Source organism: Mauremys mutica, chromosome 12, assembly GCF_020497125.1.
Source record: "Mauremys mutica isolate MM-2020 ecotype Southern chromosome 12, ASM2049712v1, whole genome shotgun sequence".
In the NCBI taxonomy this organism is placed as follows: domain Eukaryota; kingdom Metazoa; phylum Chordata; order Testudines; family Geoemydidae; genus Mauremys; species Mauremys mutica.
This window is the reverse complement of record NC_059083.1, coordinates 50,226,070-50,239,319: the sequence shown is the minus strand read 5'-3', so window position 1 is coordinate 50,239,319 and position 13,250 is coordinate 50,226,070. Positions and strand designations below refer to the sequence as shown.

The 13,250-nt window shown below is 43.7% G+C and overlaps 1 protein-coding gene across 1 annotated transcript; it reads right to left on the bottom strand.

Annotated features, from left to right (window-relative positions):
* On the bottom strand, nt 1-6,862 carry LOC123346461 (olfactory receptor 2AP1-like). Its single transcript, XM_044983870.1, has 2 exons — nt 6,668-6,862; nt 1-1,297 (listed from the first exon to the last, which is right to left on the bottom strand). The coding sequence occupies exons 1-2, from the start codon at nt 6,713-6,715 to the stop codon at nt 308-310; spliced, it is 1,038 nt and encodes a 345-aa protein (XP_044839805.1). The 5' UTR covers nt 6,716-6,862; the 3' UTR covers nt 1-307.
* Nucleotides 6,863-13,250: the final 6,388 nt, after the last annotated feature.

Here is a 13,250-nt window from a genome sequence, read left to right as displayed (position 1 = left end):
CTGTGCAGTTTTGGACACGGTCCACCCTTTTCACATAGGGTGAACTGCCAACACCATGGAGAAAAATACCATAATACAGTGTGTGTCAGTGCTGAATATGAGAGAGTGACAGAGCTGTCCACAATGGCAATTTCCTATAAGTTGTGTTACATGCACACAGCGAGGGACCACAAAAACTGTCTTAGTAACGCTATGCTGATCATCTCCAATTCTTTTTCATTTTAGTGCTCAGATTTTTCAATGGGACTTTTCAATTTAATTTTAATGTGGGCTGATTGCTTAAATCACCCAGGCAGCTTTGAAAACGTCAGGCTAAGTTATTATCTCTGAGTCTCTGCATGTTTTTGTGAAAGCCACATTTACTGACTGCTTTGCACAAGGCTTCCTTGACCTCTCTGTTTCTCAGGCTATAGATGAGGGGGTTTACCAGGGGAGTCAGGACTGTGTAGCAAAGAGAAAACACTTTTTTCAGGTCTCTAAATTTATCACGTTTTGGTAGCATGTAGACAATCATTATTGTGCCATAGAAAATTGTCACCATGATGAGGTGAGAGGAGCAGGTGGAAAATGCCTTCTGCCTCCCGGTGGTGGAAGGGATTTTCAGGATGGTGGCAATGATACACACATAGGACGTCAGGGTTAGTAGGAATGGAGGCAGGGTGAATACACAGGCTAGCATGAAATCCATCAATATGATCAGGTGTGTGTCACTGCAGGAGAGTTTTATCAATGGGATGGGGTCACAATAGAAGTGGTCAATTTCATTCGGGCCACAGAATATTAATGGTGACATAAATAATATAAGGATGGTAGTAGCCAAACAACCATTTAACCATGACCCAGCAGCCAACTGGAGGAAAAACCTGGTATTCATAAGAGTTGAATAGTGCAGGGGTTTACATATCGCTAAATACCGATCATAAGACATCGCTGCTAGGAGATAGCATTCCGTAGCTACCAGAAACCCAAAGAAATACATTTGTGTGAAGCAGCCACTGAGTGAGATGGTTCTGTCCCCAGTCAGCAGACTGGCCAGTAACCTAGGCAGGAAGATCGAGGTGTAGCAGGTCTCCAAGTAGGACAAGTTGCCCAGGAAGAAGTACATGGGGGTGTGAAGGTGCTGATCTGTCACAACAAGCACCACGATGAGAGTGTTTCCAACCACAGTTGCCATGTAGATCACTAGGAACATTAGAAAAAGAAGAATTTGCAGGTCAGGGAGATCCCCGAATCCCAGGAGGATAAATTCTGTGATGGTCGTTTGGTTTCTCCATTCGGTGTCTGTCATGGGTTGAGTCTAGGAACAAAAAAACAAGCTGAGCTATTGAATTGGAAGAACACAGCATGAAAAATTAATCAAGTCTTGTGAATTAATACCATAAATATTCAGAATATTCCCTTCCTCTCACGGTTACAGGTTGAAATTTTAAGGCTAGATGTAGACTTTAGAGGAACGTACCAGGAGTCTCCGTCGGAGGACAGAAGATTGGCACCCATGTAGACCTCCCTCTGCCATATCAGAGCAATGACTAATATAACAGCCCATATCTCAGGTAGAGAACTGGTCTGATCTGTCATATCAATATTGGGTTATCTATTATATCCCACCTCGTGATATACCAGAGCTCAACAACTAAAATCTTCTACTCAGATTTTTCAATGCAGTCTAGTGTCAATAGGCACCGGTCTCGTTAGAATTAATGGAAATTAATCTAACCATATGTAATGCTGAGTCCTCTGGCGGGACAAAACTGAGAGTATCAATTCATGATAAATTGCTTAGAGCAGGGCAATTACAGCCCCAAACTGAAGTTCCTTTACTAAGGCACAGCAAACCAGCCAAACAGAGAAGACTTTGATTTTACCCCTCTGGCTAACCATAAGTCACACAAGCAATTCCCTTAGACACTCCAGTTTCCCAGTATCAACACCAGCATCGCTCCTCATGGGGATGCCTCGTTCTGAGAATCAATATCCTAGTAAGAGAAGAATGGTTCTCCCGATCCCAAAGGACCAAGCCCCAGACACAGGCCAATATACAAATCAGATCCTACCCACAAATCACGTTGTTGCCAATTCTTTAGAATCTAAAATCTAATGGCAAACTTCTTGGTTCAGGCTTTTAGCAGTGATGGAATAAACTGCAGATTCAAATCAAGTCTCTCGAGTACATCCACAGCTGGGATGGGTCATTCAGTCCTTTGTTCAGAGCTTCAATTTGTAGCAAAGTTCCTCCAGAGCAGGGGTCTCAAATTCCGGGCCACTGGCTATCTGTGGCTAGAGAACCTCCCCACTTCTGCCTGCAGAGGAGAGACGGAGGAGAGATGCAGGCAGACACATTGCCAGGAATCTCAACTACAGGTGCCGCCCCCCCTGGAGCTCCCATTGTCTGGGGGAGAGGGACAGAGAAACAATCACTATTTGCCAGGCAGAGTCAGCCATGGAGGCAACATCATTAGTTACCAGGCAGAATCAGCGTAGAGCAGGGGGTTCTCAAACTTTTGTACTGGTGACCCTTTTCATACAGCAAGCCTCTGAGTGTGACTGCCCACTAGAAATTAAAAACATGTTTTAATATATTTAACACCATTATAAATGCTGGAGGCAAAGCGGGGTTTGGGGTGGAGGCTGACAGCTCGCAAGCCCCCATGTAATAACCTTGTGACCCCCTGAGGGCTCCCGACCCCCAGTTTGAGAACCCCTGGCGTAGAGGCAGCATCCCTTTTCCCCATAATGAATACAAGTAAAAATACCAAACACAACTATCTGATGCATGCATTGCTGCAATCCTGAAGGTTTCAACTGCTCTGTCACTGAGGCCAAACATCAACAATCTGACAGAACTGAAGCATTGCCAGGTGTCTGGAAAACAATACAAAATCTCTGGGAGGTGAAGAATTGTATAAAATTGTATGACAGTTTTATTATTTCTAAGAAATTTGAAATAAAAATTATAATATAAAAGTTTTGTTTTCTGAACACCATCTTCAGTGACATTCTTGGCCACTGGACTCATTAGTGGCCAATAATGTCACTGAAGATGGTGTTCAGAAAACAAAACTTTTATATTATATTACTCCAGTTTCCCAGTATCAACACCAGCATCGCTCATCATGGGGATGCCTTGTTATGAGAGGCAGGAAGGATTTGAGGACTGGCACTGGCCCTAAGGTAAATTGAGTTTGAGACTCCTGCTCCAGAGGTTAGAAGCAGGATTGAAAACAAAATGTAGATGATGCAGCTGCCTTTTATACTCCTTTTGCCATGTGGCTTGTGCTTCCTTTGTCTCAGATACAAGCTACCCAGCACCTGGCATGGAAGAACCTAAGAATTCTGTTCATAGACATGTCCCTGCATGCCTTGCTGAGTCACAAGATGTATCTGCCTTCTCTCAGTGAGTCAATTGTACAGCGGATGGTCTTTAAAGGGCCATCAAGCAGGCTAGGCAGTGCTGATGCCAAATTGTCTGGGGTGTCACCCAGAAGCATAGCACAAGTTTGAAATACAGACAGTATAGAGACAGTACGTATAACTTTAAATACAAAAAATGATACATGCATACAGATAGCATAATCATAACCAGCAAGTCATAAGCTCCTCAGAAACACCTTCCTTAATCTCCTTTTGAGAAGATTTGGTGCCACTACAGGATCTTGGTTGCAATAATGGTCTAAACGTTCACAGTTTGTGTCAATAACGTCACACCCCCAACACAAAATTGATGCAGAAAGGAATGACACAAACATTATTGACTGCATCCCGAGAGCTCCCCATCCTTGGTTCTGTTTTACTATGGCTACTATTGGGTTAGAAGTTGTATCAGTATAAAATAGAAATGGTTTATCAAAATCATGTTGAATAACATGATTGAATCTCTTTACAAACTCGAGGTACAACTTGGTTAGAACAATAGTGGATTGGATCTGCTCTTGTTCCTGTATGTCTCGTGTGATCTTGCCAAGAGCTAAAGAACATAGCTACTTTATCCATACAAGCTCTGGCAAATGTTTGGAACTCAATAAATATTAAGTTAATGTAGATATTAATGTTGTCCATAGTATAGGAATCTTGGAATTTAGCTATGAAAGCAATGTTAGTGTGCCTCAGTTTCCATTTTCATTCAGCACATAAGATCTGGAATGTCTTTTCTCCTGTGAAAAGTTCCAAGACTATACTGTGCAACATCAGCATTACAAGGTCTTTTAACATAAAGTGCGTTCTTATGCATAATTCTTAACATGTTCAAGAGAATTTCCAAAAGATTAGGCACATTGTATGTTTTTAAAATGTTTGGTATTAGCAACACATTAGTTATAAAAAATACCATTACCAATAACAACAAATGCATTGCAAGTGTACGTGTACAAGCATTTTTGTTATGCCATGCTTTTTGTTTAATACCATTAGCATGATATTTTTTCCCCCCTGTTCTGAGGGGTCAAATTCTGAGCTTTCTTGCTTAACACAATTCACTGTCTGTTTGGCTGTGGTCTCTTTGCTAACAGCTATTAGCAAGTCTTTCATCTCCCTGCCAGCCAGGTAATTTGCATCAACAGAGACAGGAGCCTGTTCACCAGTTTTCAGATCCTTAACTGCTACCAATTCCAAGGCTGGATTCTGTCTTAAAGAGATACCACACAAATCCAAAGTGTCTGAATGTGAGAGTTTGCTTGCTCTCCCCTACATCCTTAAGCGTTCAGCCATAAAAGGGTTCTGCTCTGAAATACCAGTAACCAAATCTGTCCTTAGACCCTGAAGCACAGACTGCTCACTTACAGATTCAGCAGGGAGACATTCGTGTCCCAACACCATTGTCTTCCCTACAAGCTGGCCAAACACAGGCACTTGGTCATAGGGCTGTTTAAATTTCCTGACAAGTTTTCATTTTATCTGAGACCTTCTCTAAACTATCCACACTGGATCTTTCAAAAGGCAAGTCAGTGGATCCATTCCCAATAGAAATTTTCTGGCTGTTAGGAACTGAAACTTTCTTGATTAAATTACTCCCACACCCTTCAGTTGCAGCAAACTGCTTGCAAAGACTATCATGAATTTTTTTCTCTTCAGGAATCTTTCTAAGCGCCAGTTGATCTTTACCTTGCTCCACAGAAGCATTACTCTGCCGAGCCACTGCCAACTCCTGAGTTTTACATACGTCCAGACTTACCTTCGGCTCATCATGCGGATTCCTACCCAATCCTCTTTCGGGCAAACTGCTAGATTTCATAGTCAAAAGGTTAGAAGCATTGTCCTTCCCTTTGCCACACACAAGCTCAGGAATCTCTTCCTTCTTCCTACAAGTTTTCAAACTGTCAGTTAGTAACACAATCAAAGCACCTTTATGCTCTCCTGGTGCCCCAGCTAGGGTATCACCCTGATCAGATGGAGTTGCTACACCCTTTTCCAGCCGCACATTAGCAACAGGCAAAATACAAGCACCAGCACTGTCTGGCCTCTGGGATTTTGCTAGGACACTAACTGGATACAACCTAGTTACAGTGCCATTCTTCCTAGCAGAAACAAATTTAGGACCATTCCCTTCCTGGGCTTTAGTTGAATCCAGGATCAACTCTGAGACAACTGCAGTACCCAGGGGTGGCTCTAGACATTTTGCTGCCCCAAGCACAGAGGTTCTGCAGGAGGTCCGCCGAAGCCACGGGACCAGCGGACCTGCCGCAGGCAAGCCGCCGAAGGCACCCTGCCTGCCACCCTAGCTTGGAGCGCTGGTGCCTGGAGCCGCCCCTGGCAGTACCCTCAATCATCACAGGCTGAAAGGCACCTTCTGTCTGCTCCACAGACAAAGAAGAGCTGGAGAAGCGTACTTCCACCTTTTCATGTTCTCTGTATGTACAAATATCTTCTGTCTGTTTGTTCCAGTCTATGCATCCGAAGAAGTGAGCTGTTGCCCACGAAAGCTTATGCTGAAATAAATTTGTTAGTCTCTAAGGTGCCACAAGTGCTCCTGTTCTTTTTGCGGATACAGACTAACACGGCTGCTACTCTGAAACCTCCACCTTAACAGACACACAGCTTGGGATTTAATTTCCCTTGTAGTAGCACACAGTGCTGTTCACAGACAATTGCTTGAAGACTGGGGTAGCGCCCTCCATAGGCAGAACCAGGCTGATGTGCAAACCTAACTGGGGAGTGACCCTCCGCTTTCCATAATGAGTGTGTGATGATAATACAGGAACAAGAAAGGCACTAGATGGGGGTGGGGGCAGATACTGTCCCTGAACCTGGAGTCTAGAAACAATCTGGCATGTGTGATCTGGGCTAGTAACACTCTGTCACCATGTCCCACCCCATTGGGGCACACTGTGCCAGTTCCTCAGCTGATGTAAATCAAAGTAGCTCCATTTGTGTCAGTGGGGCAGATCCCCAACTGAGGGCCTGTCAGAAGACGTGGATCTCACGCTCCATCACTATTATATGGTGCTATATATGTCAACTGACATTGCTCTGGGAAGGAGAAGCTAAAACAGTAAATATTCACCCGCAGAAAAGCTCTGTGTAGATCAGAACCTTCTCTCATTCACCAACAGATGTTTATCCAATAGAAGCGATTACGTCACCCATCACGTCCCTCTAATATTCACAAAGCACATTCATGCCCCTGTTTGGATGGAAGGTGGTATAGAAATGCAGTCAGGAGGATGGTGCTCACCTGTAACCACAGCACAGCCCAAGCTTGAAGCAATGAGTTCTTATTCATCAGTGCTTGGCCACCAGGACTCAGGATCCTCAGCTGGGGTTTTTCTCTCTCCTCTTTCTGCAGAAGCTGGATTTTCTCAGTAGAGAGACCTGCATCTCCTTGAATGGATGAGCAACTGTCACAATCTGTTTTAGAACATGCTCTTCCTGCTCTATTTATAAAGTGCAGAGGTGTCCTCATACTTGTATCCTTCTCCGCGGAAAGCTACGTCTCCCTTGATTCCTCCTCTGAAGGGGCTGAGCCTGGAGAATTTGTACTGTCTGCGCAATTAAAAAAAAAAGCACTAACAGCTGTCCTGATTCAACCAACCTCCCCCACCCAGAGGAATTTCCTTTCTGCTGTATGAGATCATAGCTCTGCATGGCTGAAATCTAAAGCAGTGCCCATGGAGTGCATGACTGCAGAGTCTGACTCTACGTGGTCATCTTTTCTCATGTCAGTTGTTCTATTGAATGCAAATAAAAGAGTAAAAATGGCTAAAATGATCAGGCCTGCCATATTGGGTTCTGAAGCCATGCAGTTTAACACACACAGAGGAAACTGAATGTAAAGTAGATTTAATCCATAGCTTGCAAATGAAAGATTTGGATAAAAGAATCTCCCTTCACCCCTCCCCAGCCCCACCCTGGCCCCAGAAATATTTCTTCCAAGGATCTTTATAAATGCTAATTAAAAATGTTTATTTAACAATACTCTCACCCTTCTGCTGAGCGGTAGTGGAACTCAGCATCTTGCAAATTGGTTTATGTGACAGCTCGGGGGAACACCCGGCACCCTCATGTTCATTCTTATAATATAATTGAGTGGCATCCAATGCAAAGTTTGTCATGTTGGGAGACTCTGGAAGGCTCATGAGGCACTGATCATCATTGTTATAGTAATGTACTGGCTGTAATTTCACGTATATAGTTATGAGGCTAAAAATGTGCTTAAAACAAATCCAGACAAAATGCTCTGGGAGCAGAGGGGCAGTTCACAGCTCATCAGGTTGTGTATGGGACAAACCTAGCCCAGCCTAAGACTACCTGACTCTGAAGAGGGGGGAGGGAACTGTAACGGGTCAGACTCACCCCTGCGGCACCTTCTGCTGGTCGTCCTTGGGAATTTGCTCAGTCCAGCATCCAGAGCGCCCCCTGCAGGCCGGTGATTCGCCTGTTTGCTACTGGCCCCCGTGTCCCTCCCTGGACCCCAGTGCCCCTTTAACTGGGTCTCCCCCTCCCAGGGGAACCCCCACCTCACTATCCCCACTTTGCCTCAGTATTGGCTACTGTCAGTCATTCTCTAGCCCCATGTCCTGGGGCAGACTGCAGTATCAGCCTGTTCATCACTGGCAAGGAGGGTTTGGACCTGCTGCCTTGGCCTACCCCTGGGCTGCCCTCTGCAGCTCCCAGTACCTGTTAGCCCAATGCTAGGCCGCAGCCTGGGGCTTTCCAGGCTGGAGCTCCTCGGCTCCTCAGCCTGTCCCCAGCCCTGCTCCACTCAGGTACCCGGTCTAGCTCCCTGCAGCCAGGCCCTTCTCTCTCTGAAGGCAGAGAGACTGTGTTCCTTCTGGCTTCCCTGGCCTTCTTATAAGGCCCTGCAGCTCTGTCTGATGAGCTGTGAACTGCCCCTCTTCTTATAAGGCCCCAGCTGCAGCCACTCCTCCAATCAGCCCAGCATAAAGCCCCTTCCCAGGGCTATTTTAAAGTTCCAAAAGGGCAGGAGCAGGTAGCAGCCCCACTACAGGAACCAAGAGGGAGAAAGAACCTTATAAAAGGGAGACACGTTTGCCATGTTCTCTCTCTCAGTGGTTTGAGCATTGGCCTGGGAAACCCAAGGTTGTGAGGTCAATCCTTGAGGGGGCCACTTAGGGATCTGGGGCAAAATCAGCACTTGGTCCTGCTAGTGAAGGCAGGGGGCTGGACTCAATGACCTTTCAGGGTCCTTTCCAGTTCTAGGAGATAGGTATATCTCCATATATTATTTATATTATTTTTTCCATCTCCATCTATACACACCACCATCAAGCGATTAAAGTGCTGATCAAAGGGAAGAGCCTGGCTTAAGGGCAAACAGCCAGACTGTGGTGAGAAGCATCTAAGTTGTAAGGGTCCTGAGAGTGTTAAGATGAGCTTAGAATGCATTTTGCTGTTATTTCTTTTGGTAACTTATCTGATTTTTTTGGCTATCACTTGTAATCACGTAAAATCTATCTTTTATGTTTATCCTCAGCAGAAAGTTTGTCTGAAGTGTTTGGTAAATCTGCTCAGGTGGCAAAGGCTGTGCATGTCTACTTTCCCTTGAAGTAAGTGGAGGCTGCCTAAGTAGTCTCCCCAATCCCTGGTCTTACTGACTCAAAAGAGATGCGGCGGGAGAATGTATTTGAACTCGCATCCTAATTGAAATATCTGAGGTGTGAAAAGCAGCACTAAGTATCGAGTCACTGCACAGGGGTTTTTCTAAGGTAACTAACCTGTCGGCATGTCATGGTTATTATTAAACTGCAAAGCATCACTGTTTGAGCCAAAAATTCAAAAGGTAATAACAAAATGTTTTTTTTAAGTACATAAGAAGCAGGAAGCCTGCTAAACAAACAGTGAGGCCCCTGAACGATCAAGATACAAAAGGAGCACTTAAAGACGATAAAGTCATTGTGGAGACACTCAATGAATTCTTTGCTTCATGGCAAAGTCTTCATGGCTGAGGATGTTAGGGAGATTCCCAAACCTGAGCCGGCTTTTGTAGGTGATAAATCTGAGGAATTGTCACAGATTGAGGTGTCACTAGAGGAGGTTTTGGAATTAATTGATAAACTTAACAGTAATAAGTCACCGGGACCAGATGGCATTCACCCAAAAGTTCTGAAAGAACTCAAATGAGAAGTTGCAGAACTATTAACTATGGTTTGTAACCTGTCCTTTAAATTGGCTTCTGTACCCAATGACTGGAAGATAGCTAATGTAATGCCAGTATTTAAAAAGGGCTCTAGAGGTGATACCAGCAAATACAGACCAGTAAGTCTAACGTCAATACTGGGCAAATTAGTCAAAATAGTAGTAAAGAATACAATTGTCAGACACATAGAAGAACATAAATTGTTGGGCAAAAGTCAACATGGTTTCTGTAAAGGGAAATCGTGTTTTACTAATCTATTAGAGTTCTCTGAAGGGGTCAACAAATATGGACAAGGGGGATCCAGTGGACAGAGTGTACTTAGATTTCCAAAAAGCCTTTGACAAGTCCCTCACAAAAAGGCTCTTATGTAAATTACATTGTTATGGGATAAGAGGGAAGGTCCTTGCATGGAATGAGAACTGGTTAAAAGACAGGGAACAAAGGGTAGGAATAAATGGTAAATTCTCAGAATGGAGAGGGGTAACTAGTGGTGTTCCCCAAAGGTCAGTCCTAGGACCAGTCCTATTCAACTTATTTATAAATGATCTGGAGAAAGGGTTAAAAAGTGAGGTGGCAAAGTTTGTAGATGATACTAAACTGCTCAAGATAGTTCAGACCAAAGCAGACTGTGAAGAATTTCAAAAAGATCTCACAAAACTAAGTGATTGGGCAACAAAATGGCAAATGACATTTAATGTGGATAAATGTAAAGTAATGCATATTGGAAAAAAATAACCCCAGACATACATACAACATGATGGGATTTAATTTAGCTACAAGTAATCAGGGATAGCGAATAAGATGGAGAATATCTTATTGCCCTTATATAAATCCATGGTACACCCACATCTTGAATACTGCGTACAGATGTGGCCTCCTCATCTCAAAAAAGATATACTAGCATTAGAAAAGGTTCAAAGAAGGGCAACTACAATGATTCGGAGTTTGGAATGGGTCCTGTATGAGGAGAGATTAAAGAGGCTAGGACTTTTCAGTTTGGAAAAGAGGAGACTAAGGGGGATATAATAGAGGTAGATAATATCATGAGTGATGTGGAGAAAGTAAATAAGGAAAAGTTATGTAGTTGTTCCCATAATATAAAAACTAGAGGCCACCAAATGAAATTAATGAGCAGCAGGTTTAAAACAAATAAAAATAATTTCTTCACACAGCGCACAGTCAACGTATGGAATTCTTTGCCTGAGGAGGTTGTGAAGGCTAGGACTATGCACTGGAATGGGTTACCTAAGGAGGTGGTGGAATCTCCTTCCTTAGAGGTTTTTAAGGTTAGGCTTGACAAACCCTGGCTGGGATGATTTTGTTGGGAATTGGTCCTGCTTTGAGCAGGGGGTTGGACTAGACGACCTCCTGAGGTCCCTTCCAACCCTGATATTCTATGATTCTATGATCACAGGATTTAAAAGAGAACTGGATAAATTCATAGAGGTTAAGTGCATTAATGACTTTTAGCCAGGATGGGTAAGGAATGGTGTCATTAGCTTCTGTTTTTCAGTGGGTGGAGAGGGATGGCAGGAGAGAGATAACATATGGAATGTCAGGGATTGGATATTTACATGGATATCGGTAATGTCCAGAGCTATCATAATTAATGGAAATCAAGATTCTGGAAGGGATATTAAACCTCATGCTTCAGGGCTTGAGCCAATCTCTAAGTAACAGAGACCAAGGTGAGAACTATATGGGGGGCAGATTATCCCACCTCTACCTCCAGACCAGTATCTGAGTTCTGGCAAATTTGACAGGATCTATTTCCATCCACTAGAGGGCAGTCCCCCCTCCCTCCAACACACATTTCCTTAAATTATTTTGATATTGTCTCCATACAATAGATTTCTATTGTCTATAGATCCATTCCATTTCTGCATCACACAAATCTCCATACACCTGCTTTTGAGAAATTCATATACAAACATGAAGTTCTCATTTTTTTAACCCAAGTTTTCTCAGATGAACCCAAATAAAATTATTGTTTCAGCTTTTTGGCAACAAACCACTTGATTTATTTATTATTAGTTTGGTTGCCAAATTGATTGGGAAAACATTATTCTCAACCCATTTGGGGGCTGGTTGGTTTGTTTGTTTTTATGGTGATGGTGTGTGACCTTTCTAAAAAGGGTCCCACTTCAACCTGTCATTCAGCTGACTAACTTTGTGTCTCCAAATCTTAGTTGTGAACATTGCCCAAAGTGATTCCTTATATAACCCTTCTTCCAGTTGGAGTCAGCAGCAACAGGGGCCAGGTTCAATATCTAAGGGTTCCTTTCCAATAATACAACACAAAACGGGCTCGAGCTCCCACCCAGTAACCTGAGACAATTACAAATTACCCCTTGGGCACCTCTAGAGGCAACAGTTCCCCTCTCACAAGCACAGTGTCTGAGTGTAGAAAAGAAAGTTTTAATAAAAAGGGGGAAAGTAACCCGGCATTAACTTGGCAAAACGCTGCAAGCAGGATTCATAACATAAAACCATGGGGCTGGCTTGACACCGTGTTCTGAGAACGAGCCCTCTCAGGACATGCACTCAGTGAGTTTTGGAGACAATCATTGTAACAGGTCTCCTCCCTTTGAACTGTTCTATGCAGTTGGTGGCAGCAGCACAGCTGGTGCTCTGCAGGGCCACATGCAGAATCCTTCGTCAGTGATCGTTTGACAGACCTGGCCCCAGAAATGGCCTCCGTTCTACAGGTCCCCTGGCCAATTCCTAGCTGGGTCTGTACAGTCCCAGTGTCCCTGGCTTGTGAGTCTACCTCTTTGTTTGCTTCCAAGGGACCTGTGAGCCTGGTGCTGTTGCTTTGCTGGAGCTGGTCAAAGCCAGGTTTAGTTCAGATAATAGGTATAAAGCTATTTTTGGTGAAGTGTCCAGAGGTCATTGCTGGCACCTGGCTTTTCATCAAATGAGAGCGGACATGCACCAGCCCTTGTAATCTGAGCAGATTCCCCAAGCATTTAGACAAACTCACCGGTTAAGATTAAACATTAAAATAAGTTTATTAACTACACAAAGATAGATTAAGTGATCCAAGTGTTAGGTAACTATCTCTGACCTTTATGCCTAAGAAAAAAAACATTAAAAACGCATTCTAAATCCTAAACTTTATCAGACTCAGTAATATTTGATTCAAACAGCTTTTCTCACCACACTGAATGTCACAGGCAGGTTACAGTTCTTAATACACAGGCTGAATTCCCCTCCTAGCCTGGGACCAACCTCCCCAGTTCAAAGTCTTTGTCTTCCCAGTTTTGTGGGGGAGGAGAGAGGTGGTCTCATGATGCCACTGTCCCTTATTTTATACTCTCAATTCATGTCCCTGGAAAAATACTGGCGCAGACATGTCCTGGTGGGCCTTGCTGAGACACAGAGTTCAGAAATTCCCATTGTGCAGTGCTTGCGCAACTGTCTTTTACAGAATTATGAATCTCTTGTTTGCAATTCCCTTGCTGGTCGATGGCTGGTGATGGTCATTTAATGAACACCTGAGTGTGGGTCAGCTCCTATGTTGTCACTGGAGAACTAACAGTGGGCGACTCCAGACTCCCAACATAATTCAATAACAACCATATAACAAAAGCTCATAACATTTTATACAATGATGATATACATGTTTTGACAGAGGAATGTGTTTCAGCAGATCATGACC